This window comes from Sebastes umbrosus, chromosome 22 (assembly GCF_015220745.1).
Source record: "Sebastes umbrosus isolate fSebUmb1 chromosome 22, fSebUmb1.pri, whole genome shotgun sequence".
NCBI lineage: Eukaryota > Metazoa > Chordata > Actinopteri > Perciformes > Sebastidae > Sebastes > Sebastes umbrosus.
In genome coordinates, this window is record NC_051290.1 from 4,860,586 (window position 1) to 4,883,693 (window position 23,108).

A 23,108-nucleotide genomic window follows, 5' to 3' on the forward strand; every position below is an offset into this window, starting at 1 on the left:
TCTTCTAGTTTGTGACTTCTATTAAACAGATGAAGAAACAATTTCTATCAATGCTAATAAGCCAAACGTGTTAATTATGTTTGACCTGGTTGTTCCCCTTAACCTCCATATTATAACTTTGGGTCTTTTGCTGTGTATCAGCAATAACTTGCATACACATTATTATTTTTTCAGGATTTTTTTGTTGCTCTCTTGTAACTTAAAATTGATTAATGCTACATGTACTGCTCATATATCCATATGTGCGCAATTTTAGTTTCCTGCGTTTAAAAAAAAATTGCATGAATTTGCATATTATTAATACAATATGAAATAAGCCTAATCCCATTGATATCCATCCTATTCATACCTTAGACATTGTATACAGAACTCCACGGATATTTCAAAAATAATCTGTTCTGCACACTGATAATTTCATTATGATTACATGAACATGAGTTACATAATATTTAAAATCTATGGCGTCCCATTCCCTCCCATCATAATCATAACTTGGTATCTGTGTATAATATGGAGCTACATTTTCGCACGTTTTACACTAGCCCATTTACCAGTGGCTCAGAGGAAGCATTTGGCCCCTTGTACAAATCATGATACTGAATGTTCAGTTCCCAGATTGTACCAGCAGAGGGCACAGAGCACCAGTAATTCAATGGTAACAGAAAACAGATTATTGTGACTGATCTGATTTCTCTTGAGTTATATTATCTTTCCTTTTTGTCTTCATATACTATTATGATCACAAATAGTCTAAATATATATTTAAAATATGGGGCCCCTGTACTCCAGTGCTATAATATGTGGCAACTGGTTTGTCCTAATTTCATTTAAAATGTGTTTGGGAATATGCAGCAGTAAAGTAGATACGCACAGCAGTAATTTGCTGAGTGAGCGACATCCTAACAGGTTAAACCTGCCATAGTTGCAGTGGTGGAAGAAGTACTCAAACCTTTAATAAAAAAAAGATAATGCATTCAAAGTTTTACTTCAGTTTTACTTATCATATATATATATATACATCATATATAACTCATATTCAGTTATATATGAAACATATATGAAAGTGGCCATTTTAAAATATATATGACATATATGGTGACTTATATTTACATCACATCTATACGTATATATGTGTGACACATATAGACATATATACACAATATATATAGTTTACATATTTTATCATATATCAGATTTATGTATAGGTACATCCATCCAGAACATTCTTATGTGTATACAGTGAAAGAATAGAATAGAATAGAATAGAAAACTGTATTGTCATTGTATTAAATACAACAAGATTCACAGTTGCCACTTCTGGTCAGTGATTTAAAACAAATACTTGACTAGACTAAACGAGGCAGGTAAAACATATAACAGGTAAAAGTAATAAAACAGGTAATAAATAGAAACAGAAGTGTTACACTAGAGGTATAAAATATAAAAATAGATGTAATGTAAACAGAGGTAATTGTACTTGTAAAATAGGGTAGATGTAATAAATGAAATGTAAACAAAGTTGCACATCCTGCTGTGAAATGCCCGCGAAAGACGGGGCACAAACTGGCGGGGGTACCAAATTTGACACGACACCCCGGAAGTGCTCTGTGCCATTCTATTTCGGGGGGGAGCTGAATACAATACGACGTCAGATGCTACAGCTCACCGAGCTGGTGTATAAACCACCATAACTAGCTACCATTTGTACATTCCCGCCACGTGTTATGGGCGACGAACAGCGTTAATAAATCTGCTGAATCATTTGTGTTTTTTGAACCGTTTGAATATCCGTTAACCGTTTGGAACGTTGGAACGTTGGAACGTTGGAACATTCGAACGTTGGAACGTTGGAACATTATGAGAATACAGTGACGCGACCAACCGTTGATCTCAAGGTGAGTGTATCTAACTAACGTACGTTATGTGAACACATATTACTGTTGTGTTTACATTGTTTAACGTCGTGTTTTCGATTATTAAATGTTAAGTGATGATGGAACACAGGGCTCGTCCTTCCTCTCTTGTCTCCAGTTACTAATGTGGATGTCGTAGTAAACCATAGACGTTAGTTAGCTAGTTAAACTACAGTGCTTTTATTACTACACTTACTGTGGTATTCCTGGTTTCATTTACTACAATTCCCTTTATCTTTTCTGCTTCACGGAGCAGGTGTATTGTAAACCATGTCCATGTCCTGCTGAGACCCACAATAGACTGTCTTCTTTAGGGGGCTACAGAGGGTCTTTAGGGGGAGACAGCAGGTCAACAGTAGATGTCACATAGAAGTGGTGTACATCATCTGAAAGCTGGGAACCTGGAGATTAATTTGAGATGCAGCTCAGTAAAAGTGTATAAGAACATTATGATAGAAGTATATGATGGTCATCCCCATGCTCTCTCGTGTCTCATAAGTTGTTGCAGCAACGTGTGGGGTTGATACCATGTGTGACACAGATTTTGGTGCTAAATTTAACCTTTTTTACCACTCGAGAATTGATAAAAATGATCAATAATCCCTCCAAAATACCACATTAAGACACCAAGACCTTGAGGAACACCATAGAAAAAGCCATGCTGTGATTTGGGATCAAAAACTTTTGACATTTTTTAATATTTCTACAAGAATTGCATTTTTCGACGATTGGATGGCGAGCACTTCTGTTGTGTAAACTGCTCAGAAACCCCCTTATTGTCAATCTAACTAGGAAAGCCATCCATCCTCTGAATGCTCTAGGTCTCTAGTTTGTGGCTGTAAAGTTCCATGAGGCTGTGATTATCCTAGAGGTCACCACAGGTCATTTTATACAGTGAGGTCAAGTTTCAAAGAATGTTCTCACTACAATCTGGAGATTAATTTGAGATGCTGCTCAGCACTGTGTGTCAAGTTGATTTTTTAGTCATAAATCAGAAATAAACATTAATTATGTAAAATAAACAATAAAGGTGTATGAGGGTTTAGTGTGATAGAAGTATATGATGTCCATCCTCATGCTCTATTATGTCTCATAAATTGTTGCAGCAATTTTTGGGGTTGATACCATTTGTTACACAGATTTTTAACAAATAACACATTTATACTGCATGAAAAAACTGCGAGTTTTTTGCCCCAAACTGCATGTGATTATCATAAAGTGGGCATGTCCGTAAAGGGGAGACTCGTGGGTACCCATAGAACCCATTTTCATTCACATATCTGGAGGTCAGAGGTCAAGGGACCCCTTGCCAGTTTTTCCTCGCCAAAATCTAGCATAAGTTTGGAGCGTTATTTAGCCTCCTTCGTGACAAGCTAGTATGACATGGTTGGTACCGATGGATTCCTTAGGTTTTTTAGTTTCATATGATATCTGTCTAGCTCTAAAACTGCAGTTTTAGAGTATGTTAGTACAGTAAGTCTGTTTACCTGTTGTTTATAGCTACATGGCCCCTTCTATCTGATGAACACATGGTCTTTGTGACTCAGTCTGGTTTATTGTAAGGAGCAACAATCTCCTGTGACGCAGTAGTGAAACACAGGCCTTTATAGGGTTTGACTGACTAACCCTTTTTAAAGTATTTATAGGTAAGGTAAGGTGAGGAACTAAGCAGCAGATATCAGAAAGAACTAACCCAGTATTCCTAAACTGAAGTCCAGAGATTTTGATGTGGATTGATAATTAAGTTTTTGGTCTACGTCCACTTTCTGTTAACCTTCCTGGACCACGTCTACCGGTATTTTTCAACCTGGACCCTATTCTCCCATGTTTTTGTGTCTAAGTGACTAATGGGGACAACACTTGCCATGGTATTCAACCTCGAAATCAGTATTCGATTGCTTTGTTTTTTTTGTCTTTTTGTTTATATAAGTATGTAATAATAATGTATAAATCCCCAAATAACCCATGAAGTAATGAATAATCCCACAACATTATTCATTATTCATATTCATGTCAGCGTGCTACGCCACGCCGCAAAGGAAAACCCACTTAAACTTATAGAACTCACTTATAGTAATTGCCTAACACACACACTCAGCTGTTTCTTTTCAGTAGCAGAAATCAATCTGTGTCTAGAAAGCATTTTCTTTCCTGTGCGTTTCCACTGGTGGCACACAAAACTGTACCTCCAATGTTAGAAGACATTTATACATAATAATTATCCTCCGTCTACACACACAGACCAACAGTTAGCTGCTTGTGAGCAGAACCAATCTTTCTAAGTAAAATGGTGTCATTTGAGAGAGTCAGACCTGTGTCTAAGTGACTAATGGGGACAACACTTTTTGAAATTGATCCAGTATTGGGAGAGAACGCTGCAGGCGCTAAACGAGCTGTAATGTAACCATTCGGGGCACCCTGGTACCGTCAGTTTACGTCCACTAATAGTGTTTGTTTTTGCCACTGACAGGCTCAGATTGTTATTATAGTGTCTGACAACATTAAGGAAAGAACCCTACGGGGAAATTAAATGTCTCTCGCTTCCCATTTCTCCACATTTTTCTAAATCATCTCAATATTCAGCCATGACATTGGAAATTGTTTTGATAACACAAAAGGATGGCCCACACTAAAAGATTTTTCAAATCTTAACAGATGTTGAAAATGTGAGAGAGCCCACACATAACGACACTTTATGTTCAATTTAACAGTTTTGTTTCTGTAGTGTGAGGAGAGCAACGATTTGGCCAAAACAGCACACGACACACTAATAGATTCCATCATGAACAACAAGAGTCACGAATGTCAAAACGGAAATCTCACGATCAAACATTCATGCATTAGCTCATGCATTAGCTGCGGCCAACATGACGGCGGTGGTTGTCCTTTCTTCAGTCAGCTTGGTTCTCAGTTGGCTATCGTTCTTTCCCACGTGACTGCGTCATCGGCTGTCCTCTTGGTTCCCCACACACAACAGGATATCCCATCGTAAATATTGAACATGTTTATTATTAATTGCAGGATGGACTTCCTTTCTACTCTTAACATCACAGCTCACACCACAGGAGTATCTGGCAAGATAATCTTTAGAACCATAAAAAAATCAGGGCTTTGCTGACTGTTGTCGGGAGGGAGGAATCAAGCCCAAAAATCGGCTTGATTCTTGTGTACTGTGTGCCCCCGCATAAGCTACGCTTTCTGTACTCCACTACAATAAACTCTGACAACACCAATGTCCCTTATAGCACTCCTCTCACCACTTTCTCTCTTCTGGCAACAAGACACTTGGCACAATGACAAACAGGAAGAAAAAGATTTACTTTCCCTGTAGGGTTCTTTCCTTAATTTTGTCAGACACTTTGTCAGACATCCATGTCAATATCAGCCTGTCAGTGGCAAAAACAAACACTATTAGTGGACGTAAACTGACGGTACCAGGGTGCCCCGAATGGTTACATTACAGCTCGTTTAGCGCCTGCAGCGTTCTCTTCCAATACTGGATCAATTTCAAAAAGTGTTGTCCCCATTAGTCACTTAGACACAGGTCTGACTCTCTCAAATGACACCATTTTACTTAGAGAGATTGGTTCTGCTCACAAGCAGCTAACTGTTGGTCTGTGTGTGTAGACGGAGGATAATTATGTATAAATGTCTTCTAACATTGGAGGTACAGTTTTGTGTGCCACCAGTGGAAACGCACGGGAGAGAAAATGCTTTCTAGACACAGATTGATTTCTGCTACTGAAAAGAAATATCTGAGTGTGTGTGTTAGTCAATTACTATAAGTGAGTACTATACATTTGAATGTGTTTTCCTACAAAGGCAAACATGTTTGTCAAATCCCAGAACATAACCTTTTTTTTCTCACGTTTTGCACGATTGTGTCAATGCTGAAGTAGCAGTCTCTCACACATGGAACAATGAGACCACTAATCCCGTCCGCTCTGTATATTTTGGTGCTGAAAGAGGGGGCTGGAAAGACTTAAAGAAAATGGAGAAAGGGACTTGAATGTTAAAGTATCCCCCTCCACTATTTTGCTAATTGTTACCTCACTTGTTTCAGCCTCACTGTGCACATTCATCTGTTGTCGGGGGGGGAAGTTTCTGCAGCCACGAGGTTGGTTTTGTGACGCCACCACTTTCTTTATTTATCTGTGCTTATTGTGACCTTGTGCTGCTGCTGCAAAAGCCAAAGTTCTCCTCTGGTCATCGATAAAGGTTTATCTTATATTTGCTTGCTCAGCTAAAAAAGAGACTGAAATGTATTTTGTATTTGATTTTATTATTATTGTGTCATGCATAAGTAATACGCCCAGCCCAAACGGGCTTACAAGGCACCATTATTTTGAAAATAAAGAAAAGACAGAAACCAGAGTAGCAGTATAAATTACAAATAATACTAGACAAATAAACCATCATGACATTTTTTTGAACAGACATTTCATTTATAATAGAAGTTCGTAACTCATCATAGTTTGGACAATACAGAAGGAAATGTGATTCATTTTCAACTTCCTGGATGTTTTTAAATCTACTAACTTCACGGGCCAGAGGAAGGATTCCTGTTCTTAACTGTGCAACTAAAGACCTCTGACTCCTTGATAAGTTAGCCAGAACACAAGATTCGGCGCCATAATTGTGCTTGATTTGAATATATGTTCGTCATTTTGGTTTTAACAATATATCTTTTGACCATTTTTCTTCAAATCTAGCAACTTTCTTCTAATTGTGTTCATGCTACATGATAAATTATTAACTATACATATATATTATAATTCAGCTTCCTCAAAAATGAAGCATGAAGTTCTGTAGTCAATGGAGCATTATGTGATTTACTCCAAAGAAAAAACGTCTTATTGATCCTGTATTCTGACATATTAAGCCAACGATTCCACAGTCTTTTTCACATTCATTTCACATTTTTATTGAACCAGGAATCCAACCCATAATCACCCTGAACAGCCAAAGTAGGAGCAAACTTTATGCCTGATATAAGCAAACTTATTTAGCTCATATCAGGCTCTTAGTGAGATTAAACCAGCTGATATTGTTGTTGACAGAGCGGAGCTGTGAAGAACCTTTGTGACTCCGTTATGTCTGTTTAAGTTGTGACCTTATATGACTCCTTGCGGGTTTGCCTTCAGTGCATCCTTGTTTCAGACACACAGAAGCCAGACCCCGCTAGTTATTTGACTGATTATATTAGTTTGGATACGTAAGAGTGGTTTTGTCCACAACACAGACTTTGTTTTAGTCCGAGGAACAAAGCTATATTAGGAGCGCTTTGAAGCAGCAGGCAGTCCGTTATAATTGAATCGTAGCCAAGCACTGTCTGTGACCATCGGAGTCATATCTCTTCCCATCCTGTCTATTGTCTTTCATGATGATGTGTTTGATGAAATAAAACACAACAACACCATGATTCACTAGCTAGCTCTAATTCATTCTGCTCAGCTGCCTAAAATATTGTTGCGGTCTAGTTAGTAGAGATGATCCGATACCGTTTTTTCCTTCCCGATACCAGTTCCGATACCTGAACTTGTGGTATCGACCGATACCGAGTAACGATTCGATTCGATACCAGTGTGATCTCATTTGATTGGGTCTAGGGATGCTAATTTTGAAAAATGTTCTTAACCGATAACCGACCCTCGTTAACCGATTATTAACCGTTAACCGACAAGATTTGTGCCTCGCGCCAGCTGCAGTGTTATATTTATAATATTTAATTGTTGAAACAGGCCATTTTGGTAGAATATAACAATAGAATAGAAATCATTTTGTTTTTACTTTTGTACGGCACTTTATAGACGTACGTTTTACTGGCGTCCGGTCGTCGCTTTCAGTCCAAAATGGCGGAAGCGTAGCTGTGCAACCAACAATATCACCAGAGAGAGAAAACAGGTTTTCTTATTTTAACTTGGCTATCCAAGGTGGTGACATTATGTATGCCCTGTGATCCATGGAAAGTGATGAGTTGACTCAACTTGTGTGTAATTTCACAGCATGTGCTGTCATAGTGTCCTCTGAGAATGAAGCAGATGTCTGTGTGTGTGTGTCTGGTTACCAACGTCTGTGTCACACCTGCTTTTGTGTGAAGTAAGAAGGAGGTGTTGGTTTGCAGGTTTAGGGAAGTGAACCAAACGCTGACAAATAAATGGAAACCGAAAACTCTCCGTGCCAAAAAAAATACTGGTGGAGTCAGTGGAAAAAAAAAGTATTGTGCAGCCACACCCTCCTCCACAGCTGCAAATCACACACAGATTAATTTCATACTCCGATGTTGTGTAAGATTAGTTGCGTGTTTATGAGCTGTGATTTGAGAACTAGTGCAAACTCCAGGGTAAATGTGAGTCTAGCTCTGTTAGTCAACAAGTCAAAACAAGCAAAGCAGCCACACCGTATACTGCCAGTGGCAATACTGTGAGTGGGGAAAAATGGCTTTGCTAGTGAGTAGGTCAGTACCTTTTCCAGTCCTGTGGTGCGTACACAGTGGACTCTCAGATTCTTGACTGACACAAACATTAAAGAGGGACAATTTGTTCCCAGCCTCAGGGTGCTGGTTCTTGTGCCAAAGCCTCAATGGAAAGTCTTTGAAACTGCACTTAGTCGGGTCATTTGATTGGGCCTATACCCTCCTACTGTTCCCAGTGGCCTACTCACATTAAACTACAAGTTGATATACTTGCCAACCCTCCCGATTTTCCCGGGAGAGTCACGTTTTTCTCCAGATTTTCAATTTTTTTCCCCCCTTTTTTTGTTATCTCAACCTGTTTCTGGCACTGTACAGCATGTATAAGCCCTACTGTTTCCAACCGGACGACAATAGAGCTACACCAAATGTTCTTTCAGCTGCTCGCAGCCATAGATAGATAGATATACGCTCACGACAGACACAACGCGGTTTGTTGCAGTGTACTTATTTTTTTGCTATTTTCTTTCAAGACCACAGAATGCAGGAAACAAAGTCTTTGAAACTTTGGTTTTCAAATCCTTAATTTTGAGGTCTCAAGGTTGGCAAGTACTGTATGCAAGTTGATAGAGATTTTAGTTAATTCTAATAGGTCCTTTTCACAGCAGACATTTTGACCAGTAATTGCAGGGTAAACACAGGTGTAATTAATAACATTAATTATGTTCAAGCCACATTTAGTGTGTCGCAACCGTTCCAGTGAGCCAACACAAAGAGTATAGAAACAGCCGCTGCCGTCGTTTTGGACTGAAAACGCTTGTTATATTTATAATATTTTATTGTTCAACACAGGCCATTTCGGTAGAATATGACAACAGAATAGAAATAATTTAGTTTTCCATTTGTACCTTTGGCCAGCGTGCACAATACCAGGGTCCTGTTGCACCTCAATGGAACAGGACCACAATTAATGTTATTAATTACACCTGTGTCTACCCTGCAATGACATGTCAAAACGGCTCCTGTGAAAAGGGCTTATACTTAAAGGTTTATGGAACATACCTCCATAATTCCCAGACGCATATCCGACCGCTGTACTGCAGTACTTCTTTGGACACTATGTTTTTTTCACAGCCTCTTGCCAGACTGTAAACGGATTCCTGCATCTCTAAGTAGTGAAACGCTGGCAGAGGGGCGTCTAGAAGAGAAACTACTCGCTCTGTTACCTTTGAAGATGCCGCTGACCTTTGATCTCTCCTGTTGCCCTCACAGTTTCACCAGAACGTCCTACATCAGGATGAAGGAACGGACAGATGCTCCTCAGGACCGGTGAGTTTGAAACTCTCACTTCCAACTATTTGCTCTCGACCGTAGTTCCTCAGAGATGTTTTTGCTCTCGACCACAGTTTCTGTGTTTGTTTTTTTTAAGTTCCTGAAATTTGCAGTGTATGAACAGTTTATTTGTCGGTGAATAAATAGCCTCGTTGGGGATGGACTTCGCCTCGCCTGGAAAGTAGACAAGATCAGGCGGCAGCAGCAAGGGTGGGTGACATAAAGCTGCAGTCATGTCGGACAGTTTCCAGCCATTTCCAGCATCCTTCACTGAATTTACAGGAAGTCACAGGAAAAATGTCATCCTGTTAGATCCGATCTGTAGGCTACTTGTATTTCCTCCAGGAGCTGGGAGCGTCATCCCTCGCTGCATTTACTTGCAGTCAGACATCAGAGTTTCGCTCTCATGATTTTTCCGATACTACCGTTCCATGTATTACCCTCCAAGCCTGCCTGTTACAGCTTGTAGGAGGGTGAACAGTAAACAGTGAGGCTGATATCAATGGGATCAAATTACAAATTACACTGCTGGTTAACATGTCAGTCTCCTGTGTGTATGAAGTTAGCTGAAATCCAGCTTGGGAAGTATCCTTGCTGTATACTGTAAACCCTTTTTTACATGTAACACACTTTACTTCCCATCTACAGGGGCTACCTGGTGGGGATCTCTTTCTTCATTCTGGGCCTGGGAACGTTGCTACCATGGAACTTCTTCATGACGGCCTCATTGGTAAAAACATGGCAATTACTTATGTAACCCTCCAAGACCCACAATAGACCCGTTTTTGTCTTTTTTAAAGGGGTACAGGGCGTCTTTAGGGGGAGATAGCAGGTCAAGTACAACTTGAAAATGGCCATGCCAGTTTTTCCTCACCAAAATTTAGCATAAGTTTATTTAACCTCCTTCAAGACAAGCTAGTGTGACATGGTTTGTACCAATGTATGGGAGTATCTCATCATTTTCCCAGGCAGATGAAGGAACTTGTTGGTCTGGTGGTTCACGACTTAAACCTCTTAAAGAATCACATGCTGGATGCATGGATCGGATGATAATGGTCTCATGGGACAATAAGCTGTTTATGTAATACAAGAAAAAAAAAAGTATAGTATGTAACATAAGTGTACGTGATGGATTGGATTAGTCAAATTAGTGTTTTGTAGTGCGAGTGGTTTAAGTGACTTGTTGGTGTGTTATGCAGACTTGGGTGTAGGGTGTTAAATTGTAATGACTCATAGGGGCCCATAAACCCACACAGTCTATCATATGACTTTGGGTTTATGTGTCACCGCACCAGAACACATGATCCACATGTTTGAGTTTTTCACCAGCAACTGCTAAATGCTCCACTGTGTTTACCAGCTAGTTACTAACTTTGTCTGATGTTTGGTGCTGGACATGTACGCTGAAGACAATGACTTATTTCCCATCGTTGGTTAATATAGTATATGTTTGCGTGTAAAGATGTATGTGCAGATATGTGATAATCCAACATCTGTCTCGTTTGCTCTGGGTTTGCAGTATTTCCAAGGTCGCCTAAACACGACAGAATGGAGCAACGGCACCACGGTGGTCCGCAAGGAGTACTACTTCAACAACTGGATGACTTTGTTATCCCAGCTGCCCCTGCTGCTGTTCACCCTGCTCAACTCCTTCCTCTACCAGAGGTCAGTGACAGGGTTAGACGTTAATTCATGTTCATGTTTTTTTTTACGATTTTGAAATCGATTTCTTTAACGCCAGAATCGATATATTTGCTTCATTTGAGTCTATGTGGAGGTAGAAGGAAGTTACCGCTTTTATTGTTGTAGTCAGAGTAACGTGACGTCATATCCGTTCCGTATCCGTCAACCAAAACAAACCACAGCGAGCCGAAGCGACAAAGTAGAAAACGGCGGAGGATCCACCTGCACCCTCCCATTTTAAATCCAAACTGGTAAACACTACACATCCAGTTAAGGATGGAAACACTTTGGGTTTCACACATTGCAGGAAAAGCAGAGCTAGACATCACGGCTAAAGCTGCACGCTAACTCTGTCACGGACAGGAAACGTTATCGTATTGCGGTAACGTGCGGTCGAGCCGACCGTCACTCTCATCTCTGTGATCAAATGGGCCGACGCTACAACTGTAGAGCACCCATATACTGACATTTATGTTAAATGCATTCAAACGGCCCCGATGGAGCTGACCATGGATGTATAAAGAGAACGACGCTGACGGGAGAGCTAGAGACGGACTTGGAGAAGTTAGAGGAAGTAGACATGTGGGACTACGTCCGGTTTTCAAAGTAAGGTGTTAACAAAGGGAACTGTATATACAAAATACATATATGGAAATAAGATTGATTGGATTATATTCACCAGAGTATAAAACATTGCATGTGTCTTATAAATTAAAAAGAAAACACCACTAATTTGTGAGGGAAATGTATTAATAAATGCCTAATATTAATAAATAAATGCCCGACAATGACTGATTAATTTGACTTCAGGACATCTCTGACTACATACATGCTGAAAATCAAACATTTTACTGGATTCATTTAGATATTTTCCGAAGTAAAAGTCTCAAGAAGTCTATGATTCAACTTTTTCCTATGGTCTAGTGTTAAAAAAAGTTAAGAAATAATAAATCAATACATATCGAATCGGCACCCAAGTATTGTGAAAGTATCGACTCAGGAGATAGGCGCATCATCAGCCCTAGTAATTAGTGTTGGGCATTTGCTCTAGACATGAGGTATTTGCCGTTACAAAGTTGCATGTATGACGACAAAATACTCCTCTCCGTCCCGTCCAGTTTGATGTAGAGTGCGTTCTCGGTTTAAATCACTGATGTGGGTGTTTCTTGTTTCAGGATATCGGAGGCAATAAGGATCGCAGGTAGCCTGATTTGTGTCCTGCTGCTCTTCATCCTCACAGCAGTGCTGGTCAAAGTGCCCATGGATGAAGACCGCTTCTTCTCCGTCACCATGGCTACCATCTGGTTCATCAACTGTAAGTCAGTGTGACTGTGTGTTAAATGTGAGTTAAAGGTTTTTCTTATAAGTGGGGTTGTATGAGCTCCTTCTCCGTAGTCAGTTTAATGAAATGACGCGACGCTCCTTCTCCCCAGCGTTTGGAGCCGTGCTGCAGGGCAGTCTGTTTGGCCTGGTGGGTCTGCTGCCTCAGAAGTACAGCAGCATCTTCATGAGCGGCCAGGGCCTCGCCGGGACCTTCGCTGCCATCGCCATGCTGCTAGCCATAGCCAGTGAGCCACCTACATACACACCGCCGGGTGCCTAATCCCCGGTTGCTTAGTAACAAAGGACATTCAAAGTGGACTTGTCAAATCAGCATGACGCCGCACAACACACTCTGTTCCATTTCAAAGACGCAGGTCATGTTTTGAACAGGTGTTTTCATTTATCTGCTACGTCTCTCTCTCCCAGAATTAGCTCACTAACTAACTAACTAACTGTGTGTTTGTCACTCAGGTGATGCAAAATCTGACACAGCAGCGTTGGGCTACTTCATCACGCCATGTGTTGGGACACTGGTCACACTCTTCAGCTACGTGCTGCTGCACCGCCTGGTCAGTCAGCTCCCAGCTCTGCACGACTACATTACCCATAATCCATTCAGCCTCACCTAAACTAGAGCATCATCTCTTTGTTATTATATATGAATTTACTCGTTCACTTTTGTCCGAGTTAGTCAAGAAAAATACTTTTCTGGAGTGTCACTAAACTCCATCTTGATCTAGTCTACAGATGTATTAGCCACAACCTCATAAGTCATATTTGTTATTAGTTGACTTGTTGTATTTCAGCTGATTTGTCTGACACTGTCTGGTGTTTCCACGCAGGAGTTTGCTCAGTATTATCTGAAGAAAAGCAGCAAGTATGAGGCGGACACCGAGGACGAGATGCTGAAAGGTGGGATTTTGGCTTTTCACACAAATTAATGTCATTTGTCTCCACAAGTTGACACCACAGGGAGACGTTAGTACAAGCTCTTTAACATTTTATAGATCATCAAACATTCATGTCTGACAGCGAGAGAACATCTGTTTGCTTTTCTACAATTCTGTGCCTCACTCTCCGGTGAAATCAAATCAATTTAGTGGAACATTATCTCGTTAAGTGAGTTGACCCTCTGTTTATCCAATTAGCGTCCTGGCAGTGCCCAGACAAAGACGGAGCTTGTTAGACTCATAGAGGCCCACACAGACTCAGTCCGGTCCCTACACCCTCCCACTCTGCGGAGGAGTGAACTCACAGCTCAGTGAAGCACCCTTCTTTAAGCTGATTGATTGCATTGTTAAGTCAGTGTTGCATAGTTGAATATATAATAAATTACAGGGTTATAGCTGCCGATTGGGGTAAAAAGTAATAAATATATGTTGTGTATATATATACATATATATATATATATATATATATATATATATATATATATATATATATATATATATATATATATATATATATATATATATATATATATACATATATATATATGTATATATATACATATATATATATATGTATATATATATATGTATAAATATACAACACTTTACAATCACATAAACATGTCTACTGTTTTCTAGGCTAGAGGTAGGGTGTATTTGATCCTAAATACAATCTATTTACTTTATGTTGTTGACGTCTGTATGATAATAGAGTAGAATAGATTCAATATTTATCTTAGATTGAGTAAATGTTTGTTCTGGTAGTCACACGGAACTGACATTGAAGCGTTTTCCATGACGAACATGTCGTCAGTAAGAGCAGCTGGTTAAGTCGGCATGTAGGAACCGGTTTCAGACTCTTTTTGGAATAATTTGTACGTGTCCAATTGCAGAGAGCAGCACGGTGGAGAACGGCAAGCCCAACGGCCACGCCAACGCCAACGGCACAGTGGCCAGCAGCACACCCAAGGGTGGCGGTGCATCTGAGGTAGACGAGGTGACAGAGGCAGACCCCAGTCCAGACGGGCCGAAGCAGGCCTTCCTGTCACTGGAGCAGGTCGAGAAGGGACAAGCTAAGCTCTCGGTCACAGAGGTCTTCAAAAAGGTGAACCCGGTGGTTTGATGTTACGAGGATAGTTTACCTGAGAAAATCAAATGTTATGTGATAGGCGTGACTCGGTAATTAGTCATTTACTTTAAGGTATAGTTTGGACTAAAATCTTTAATAGTTTTCTTTCATGTTTTAGATCTGGGTGATGGCGTTCTGCGTGACGTTTGTGTTCACAGTCACTCTGTCCGTCTTCCCTGCCGTCACTGTAGATGTCAGGACCTCGTTCCCAGGAAAATGGGGTATGACCTCGCCTCAGTTCCAGTTAATGATTACAACATACATCTATCTCTCGTGTAAACTTTAACATCCTCCTTTCAGAGCGCTTCTTCATCTCAGTGTGCTGCTTCTTGATTTTCAACCTCAACGACTGGATCGGCCGGACCGTCACCACCGTCGTACGTTGGGTGAGTAACTGATAAGATCCTTTCTACACCTACTCTTTATATATCTTTATTATATTATGAATATTATCGTTTGATTCATTTACATTTTTGCTTTCCCCCCTTCTACTGTGCTGTTTTTTATAAAACCATCCTGTTCCAAATCCACTTCTCTTTCTACCTGATGTCATTAAATGCTTTCAACGCCCCTCATACCCTCCATATTATCTTCCTTTTCTCCTCTGCAGCCCTGTAAAGAGTCCCGTCTGTTCCCGGCGCTAGTTGTCTCCAGGGTGGTGTTCATCCCCCTGCTGATGCTCTGTAACGTCCAGAATCGCTCCTACCTTCCTGTCTACTTCAGCCACGATGCTGTTTTCGCCATCATCATGACTCTCTTCTCGTTGTCCAGCGGCTACTTCGTCTCCCTTTCCATGTCCTACGCACCACAGTGAGTTGAATAGATGTGACAATACATCATGTGTCAATATCAATCCACAACGACAACTGCAGGGCTTTAACAGGAGACTGGTGTTCGTGTCCCGTGTGAAACCAAAAGTCAGCGTTGACTTTAAACGTTGGATCCGTGAGATGTTAACAATAATGGCGTCCTTCTCGGCTGAGCTAGCTCAAGTGGTGCTAGGTGAGCTAGCAGTATAGATGCATGTTTCCTTCTGCGCGGTGATACGGTTGGAGGGTGTAGTTCGGTCGAAGGAAAATAGTTCCTACGTGAAACTGCTCACGACAAGGTCTGTGGATTATCTTGAGTAACCGGGTCATGAATTCTGGAAAGAGACGTCGCTGTTGAAAAATATGTATTTATGATGGAGAATGACCACAAACAGACGCAAAACTACCAAAAATAGACACACAACTACCACGAAGAGACGAAAAATGACAGCAAATAGACCCACAACTACCACAAAAAGATGCAAAACAACTACAAATGAATGCAAAACTACCACAAATTAAGGCAAAACTACCACAAATTGATGCAAAACTACCACAAATTAAGGCAAAACTACCACAAATTGATGCAAAACTACCACAAATTAAGGCAAAACTACCAAAAAGAGTTTCAAAACTACCACAAAGAGACGCAAAATGACTACAAAAAATGCAAAACAACCACAAATGAATGCGAAACTACCACAAATTGACATAAAACTACAGCAAAGACGAAAAACGTTTGTAGTTGCTTGTAGTCGTTTATATCATTTATATATATATATATATATATATATATCTTCAACACTCTGCAACTCCCACCAAAACCATCTAGATCAAACCTTCATTTTGTTTTTTTTAAGCTATTCAGAGGTGGACTTGCTGGTGTGTTTCGGATCATTGTCCTGCTGCATAACCCAAGGGCGCTTGAGCTTGAGGTCACGAACTGATGGCCGGTTATTCTCCTTCAGGATTTTCTGGTAGAGAGCAGAATTCATGGTTCCATCAATTATGGCAAGTCGTCCAGGTCCTGAAACAGCAAAGCAGCCCCAGACCATCACACTACCACCACCATGTTTGACCGTTGATATGATGTTCTTTTTATGAAATGCTGTGTTAGTTTTACGCCAGATGTAACGAGACGCACACCTTCCAAAAAGTTCAGCTTTGGTCTCATCAGTCAACAGAATATTTCCCCAAAAGTCTTGGGGATCATCAAGATGGTTTTTGGCAAAAGGGAGACGAGCCTTTGTGTTCTTTTTAGTCAGCAGTGGTTTTCGCCTTGGAACTCTTGGCTCTCACTTTGGTTTGCTGGAGTCCCAAAGCCTTAGAAATGGCTTTGTAACCCTTTCCAGACTGATAGATGTCAATGACTTTGTTTCTCATCTGTTCTTGAATTTCTTTCGATCGCGGCATGATGTGCTGCTTTTTGAGATCTTTTAGCCTACGTAACTTTGTCAGACAGGTTCTATTTAAGTGGTTTCTTGATTGAACAGGTCTGGCCTGGGTGTGGCTGGTGAAATTGAACTCAGCTTTCCAAAACATGTGGTTGATCACAGTTAATTCATGATTTAACAAGGGGGGGGCAATTACTTTTTCACATAGGGCCAGGTAGGTTTGGATAGCTTTTTCCCTTAATAAATGAAATCATTATTTTATAACTGCATTTTGTGTTTACTTGGGTTATCTTTGTCTAATATTAAAATTTGTTTAATGATCTGAAACATTTAAGTGTGACAAATATGCAAAAAAATAAGAAATCAGGAAGGGGGCAAATACTTTTTCACGGCACTGTATATCTCATGAATACTGTGCTACGCAGCAGCCAACCCTTGACTCTCTGAGTGTCCTTGAACGCACCAACAAGGTGTGTTAAAAAATCACCCATTGTTCTAGCTGGGGATCGTCATGGCAACTTTGGGTAACCGTGACACACAAACACAATAGCCAAGACTTGGACCTTGATCTCCTGTTCCCACCTGTTCTCTCCTCAGGTTGGTGGAGTCGAAGGACGCCGAGACCACGGGAGCCCTGATGACCTTCTTCTTAGCCCTGGGTCTGTCCATAGGAGCCGCCATATCCTTCCCTCTCCGAGCTCTGGTCTAGTAACACACACACACACACACACACACACACACACACAGCGCTGCATAGACACTAGAATACTTTCACACACACTCGGAGGGGGAATATGATACCTGGGTGTTTTTGTCCATGTGCCCCTCCTGGACGACCTTCTCTGGGTTATTTTCCTGTCAGGTGCTGTGTGTGTTTTGGCATGACGAGCCCTGACAACCAAGCACCCTAAGTGACGCTGTACAAACACTGCTCAGGAAGGGGTATTGTTCATAAATGACTAACGAGGTTCCCTTTCAAAGTAGGAATAAGGGAAATAACTGCCGGTTCTGTTACCTGCTGCTAACCTGAACACACAGGTTGGAACACGTTTCCTCTCTGTGCAGCTCTCATCCAATCGATTCTGTTGGATTTGTTTTTTTTGTGTTGACTGTTGTGTCTCTATACTTTTTTAGATTTATATTTATGTTTAATTTTAGGTTTGTTGCAAGTAGATTCAGGGCAGTATCCTGTATTTTTTTATTATTTGATTGATGGCTTGAATGATTATGTTTTGTTGGATTTATTACATTAGGTAATTTTGATGTATTTTTCTTATTTGGTATTTTCTAATGAAACGGTTCTGTTACAGAAGTAGAACAAACAAAAAGGTTATTGACCTGCCTCATGGATATGTATGAATTATGTTTCTTGTTGGAAAGTCAATCAAATTACCGTATAGACTACAGAAAGAGACGACCACAGAGACAAAAAACTGACACAAATTGACGCAAAACTACCACAAAGATGCAACATGACCACAAATAGAACACAATTACCACAAAGAACCACAAAACTACCATAAAGGGACACAAAATGACCGCAAAAAGACCTCAAAGGACAACAAGGAGACGCAAAACTACCGTAGAGGGACACAAAATTACCGCGAAAAGACCTTAAAGGACAACAAGGAGACGCAAAACTACCATAAAGAGACTCAAAATGACCACAAAAAGATGTAAAAGGACAACAACGAGACGCAAAAACACTACAAAACTACCATAAAGAGACTCAAAATTACCAGAAAAAGATGCAAAACTACCATAAAGAGACTCAAAATTACCAGAAAAAGACGTAAAAGGACAACAACGAGACGCAAAAATACTACAAAACTACCATAGAGAGACTCAAAATTACCACAAAAAGACGTAAAAGGACAAGGAGACGCAAAAATACTACAAAACTACCATAAAGAGACTCAAAATTACCACAAAAAGACGTAAAAGGACAAGGAGACGCAAAAATACTACAAAACTACCATAGAGAGACTCAAAATTACCACAAAAAGACGTAAAAGGACAAGGAGACGCAAAAATACTACAAAACTACCATAAAGAGACTCAAAATTACCACAAAAATACGTAAAAGGACAACAAGGAGACGCAAAAATACTACAAAACTACCATAGAGAGACTCAAAATTACCACAAAAAGACCTAAAAAGACAACAAGGAGACGCAAAACTACCACAAAGAGACTCAAAATTACCACAAAAAGACGTAAAAGGACAACAACGAGACGCAAAAATACTACAAAAACTACCATAAAGAGACTCAAAGTTACCTAAAAGGACAAGGAGACGCAAAACTACCACAAAACTACCATAAAGAGACTCAAAATGACCACAAAAAGATGTAAAAGGAAACCTAGGAGACGCAAAACTACCATAAAGAGACTCAAAATTACCACAAAAACACGTAAAAGGACAACAACGAGACGCAAAAATACTACAAAACTACCTTAAAGAGACTCAAAATTACCACAAAAAGACGTAAAAGGACAACAACGAGACGCAAAAATACTATAAAACTACCATAAAGATACTCAAAGTTACCTCAAAGGACAACAAGGAGACGCAAAACTACTATAAAGAGACTCTAAATGACCACAAAAAGATGTAAAAGGACAACTAGGAGACGCAAAACTACCATAAAGAGACTCAAAATGACCACAAAAAGACGTAATAGGACAAAAACGAGACGCAAAAATACTACAAAACTACCATAAAGAGACTCAAAATTACCTCAAATTACCACAAAAAGACCTAAAACGACCACAAAGAGACACAAAACTACCACAGAGACGCAAAATTACCACAATGAGACACAAAACTACCATAAAGGGACACAAAAAGACCTAAAAGGACAACAAGGAGACGCAAAACTACCACAAAACTACTATAAAGAGACTCAATGTAACCACGGATCTTTGTAGTTGTTTGTAGTCGTTTTGTGTCTCTATCGGTCTGGGGGTCTCGCTCCTTCGTAGGAGAGGTAAGGGGGCCTTTAACTTGTCGGTCCCCAGGAGCCCATTATTTTATAATTCCTCCATGCTCATGGGACATTTAGCCACTTCCTGTTTATCTTCACCTCCTGGCCTTCTCTCCAGTGCAGCAACACAAAGCTGCAGCATCAGTTGTGTCTCTCCAGCATCAAGACTCCTATTGCCATCTACTGGTCAAAGACTGGAGGCTCTTCACAGCTTCACTTCCTTCGCTGTAAAAAGTTTGTTGTGACATTGTGAGGTCATAGGATGCTACCGACGGACAGGAAATGGAGTTTGCAGCACCTGGTGATTTTTTCGGTGCCACATGCCAGAGTTCAGGTTAACAGGTTATATCAGTATGACCACATTCTTCTACTGGCACTGAAGCAATGATGCAGCTCTCGGCTCAATACATAAAGTGGGTTTACTTTCAGTTCTTTTAAATCTTTACACTTCTCCTGAGAACAGCTGGCAGCTGCTGTTGGGTTACTAAATGTACCGATGTGGTGATGCTGCTGTTGCTGTAAGCCATTTAAAAAAAAAAAAAAGTCTGATCATGTAGAAAGTTTTTCGACATACTATACTATGACTTTTTTTTCCTTTTCGATATACTGTCTTTTTTTTTTTCGACATACCATAACTTTTTTATTTTTTTTTGACATACTATACTGACTTTTTTTTTTTTCGACATACTATACTATGACTTTTTTTTTTTTTTTTTTTTTCGACATACCATACCATAACTTTTTTTTTCGATATACTATAATATGACTTTTTTTTTTTTTTTCGACATACCATAACTTTTTTTTTTTTGACATACTATACTGACTTTTTTTTTTCGACATACTATACTATGACTTTTTTTTTTTTTGACATACCATAACTTTTTTTTTTTTTCGACATACCATACCATAACTTTTTTTTTTTCCGATATACTATAATATGACTTTTTTTTTTTTTTCCGACATACTATACTATGACTTTTTTTTTTTTTTGACATACCATAACTTTTTTTTTTTTTCGACATACCATACCATAACTTTTTTTTTTTCCGATATACTATAATATGACTTTTTTTTTTTTTTCCGACATACTATACTATGACTTTTTTTTTTTTTCGACATACCATAACTTTTTTTTTTTTTCGACATACCATACCATAAATTTTTTTTTTTTCCGATATACTATAATATGACTTTTTTTTTTTTTTCGACATACTATACTATGACTTTTTTTTTTTTTTTCGACATACCATACCATAACTTTTTTTTTTTCCGATATACTATAATATGAATTTTTTTTTTTTTTCCGACATACTATACTATGACTTTTTTTTTTTTTCGACATACCATAACTTTTTTTTTTTTTGACATACTATACTATGACTTTTTTTCGACAGACTATACTATGAGTTGTATTGTATTGTACAAATTTAACTGTCAAACAGTATTGGATTTGTTTAGACATTGCTACCAATGTGCCAAGCTCAATGACGTAAATCATTTGTTTTGTTGGGATTGTGAGACGTCTTCACATGTATAGGAACTGACTTCCAGATAGATTTGTTTGTTTATGATCAGCATCACAACATTGTTTTACTTTATAAGCCTTGATTTATACACTTAACATTCATTTTTATTTACTGAATCTGTAAAAGAAAAGATTCCCGAGTGGTTTACTGTATGAGGTGTTGTGACAGCTGCTACTTCAAAATGCACCAAGGGCTGGGTCCTAATGAAGGGAGCGATGTTTTATAATAGGACTTATTCTTGACTTGATTTGTGCTGTATTCACATCTAGTGGGAATTTTCCAATCTGAACAGAACAAACGTGTATTTATTTATTCGAGTTGATGGTTTACAACAAATGAAATATGGCAATGTGAGCCTTATGTGTAATTCAATGTCATGCTTCAAGGTCAGGAAACCGATGCGGGTCAGGAGAATGCAACTCTTTATTGTTTATTTCAAATTTTCTTTCTACTTTTAAGCATCTTGTATAAAGATTGTGGGTCTGGGTAGTTCTCAGGCAGTGCTCACAACATAGTTGCAGGCGTAGACGTTCATACATATACATAGACGTCGCATTGACTACTAGATCGTACGTAAACGTGGGCGCCATATTGGACAGGGCAAGACTGGCCTGGAAACACAGACAAGTGAACGGGTCCGTTTTTCTGTATAAAAAGTACTATAACGTCTACATTTCTCACCCAATTTAAATGAGTTAAAGGGTTTATAATCTTTATATTGACTTATCTATACAAGGTTAGAGGTCAGTCTTGCCCTGTCCAATATGGCACCCCGTTGACGTATCGCTGGATGCGGCGTCTATGTATATATGTGTCTATGGTTGCAGGTGTTCTATCAGTCCTATTCAGCCTTAATAATGATGAAACCCAGTTTAAAATCATGTTCACATCATGCTGGATTGTAAATACTGCTGTCTGCCTCCTCGTGGTAATCAGTCTGTGCTTGTGCTGCTAATTTGAAGATGTGTCAACACGGAGCACAGAACAGCAGGGGATCCTTCATTAGCAGCAACCAGAGTAAACTACTGCATTCAAAGCTCCCGACATGTCATACTGTTCTGTTTTCGCTGGTAAGGTGCGGCGGCCACAGCATTAATACTTAATGTAATCCATTATGTGCTCCATACAAACAGATGCTGGCAGACACACACACACACACACACTTACACACAGGATCTTTATAGAACGACCACATCATGTCTCTTGAGTTAAAGGGAATTAATGCCTATGCATGTGCATAATGTAACTGTATAGATTTGACTGTCAATAAACGGATGGTTTCATCTAGCTGTGGTTGTTGTGAAATGGTCATTTGTATAGCGAGCCGAAGTCACACCCCTTCCAGTGGAACCCATCTAAAGCACGAATAGACCTGACTATAATTACTTTGTGCATTCTGTTAAATTAATATGATGCTTATAGAGCAAAATAGAAGAATAGAAATGACTTAATTATTCGTAGCTGCTTCCCCGACTCCGGCGGTGTGAAACAGACTTGTAAAAAAAAAATATATATAAAGTGGTAAAGCTGTGCTTTCTACACAAAAAGACATAAAACTATCACAAAAAGATAGAAATTTACATTAAAGAGACTCAAAATAACCAGAAAGAGACACAAAACTACCAGAAAGAGATGCAAAATTACCAGAAA

General features: G+C 39.5%; 1 protein-coding gene across 3 annotated transcripts; it reads left to right on the forward strand.

Moving 5' to 3' along the window:
• The first annotated feature begins 1,441 nt into the window (after nucleotides 1–1,441).
• LOC119481950 (equilibrative nucleoside transporter 2) lies at nucleotides 1,442–20,468 on the forward strand. Of its 3 annotated transcripts, none has more exons than XM_037759274.1 (14): nucleotides 1,442–1,895; nucleotides 9,598–9,654; nucleotides 10,306–10,387; nucleotides 11,177–11,322; nucleotides 12,516–12,655; nucleotides 12,774–12,908; nucleotides 13,135–13,232; nucleotides 13,506–13,575; nucleotides 14,507–14,718; nucleotides 14,861–14,963; nucleotides 15,043–15,128; nucleotides 15,353–15,552; nucleotides 17,543–19,433; nucleotides 19,576–20,468. In XM_037759274.1, the coding sequence occupies exons 2-13, from the start codon at nucleotides 9,623–9,625 to the stop codon at nucleotides 17,652–17,654; spliced, it is 1,416 nt and encodes a 471-aa protein (XP_037615202.1). In that variant the 5' UTR covers nucleotides 1,442–1,895; nucleotides 9,598–9,622; the 3' UTR covers nucleotides 17,655–19,433; nucleotides 19,576–20,468. The 3 variants fall into 3 exon arrangements, with proteins under 3 accessions (XP_037615202.1, XP_037615201.1, XP_037615203.1); XM_037759273.1 differs by having other exon boundaries at nucleotides 19,513–19,686; XM_037759275.1 differs by having other exon boundaries at nucleotides 17,543–18,737; nucleotides 19,513–19,685.
• Nucleotides 20,469–23,108: the final 2,640 nt, after the last annotated feature.

Coding starts and splice junctions, on each gene's coding strand:
- LOC119481950 (XM_037759274.1), top strand. CDS start 9,623: ATGAAGGAACGGACAGATGCTCCTCAGGACCG. Junction 10,388..11,176: donor TCTTCATGACGGCCTCATTG/GTAAAAACATGG, acceptor CTGGGTTTGCAG/TATTTCCAAGGTCGCCTAAA. Junction 12,656..12,773: donor TACCATCTGGTTCATCAACT/GTAAGTCAGTGT, acceptor CCTTCTCCCCAG/CGTTTGGAGCCGTGCTGCAG.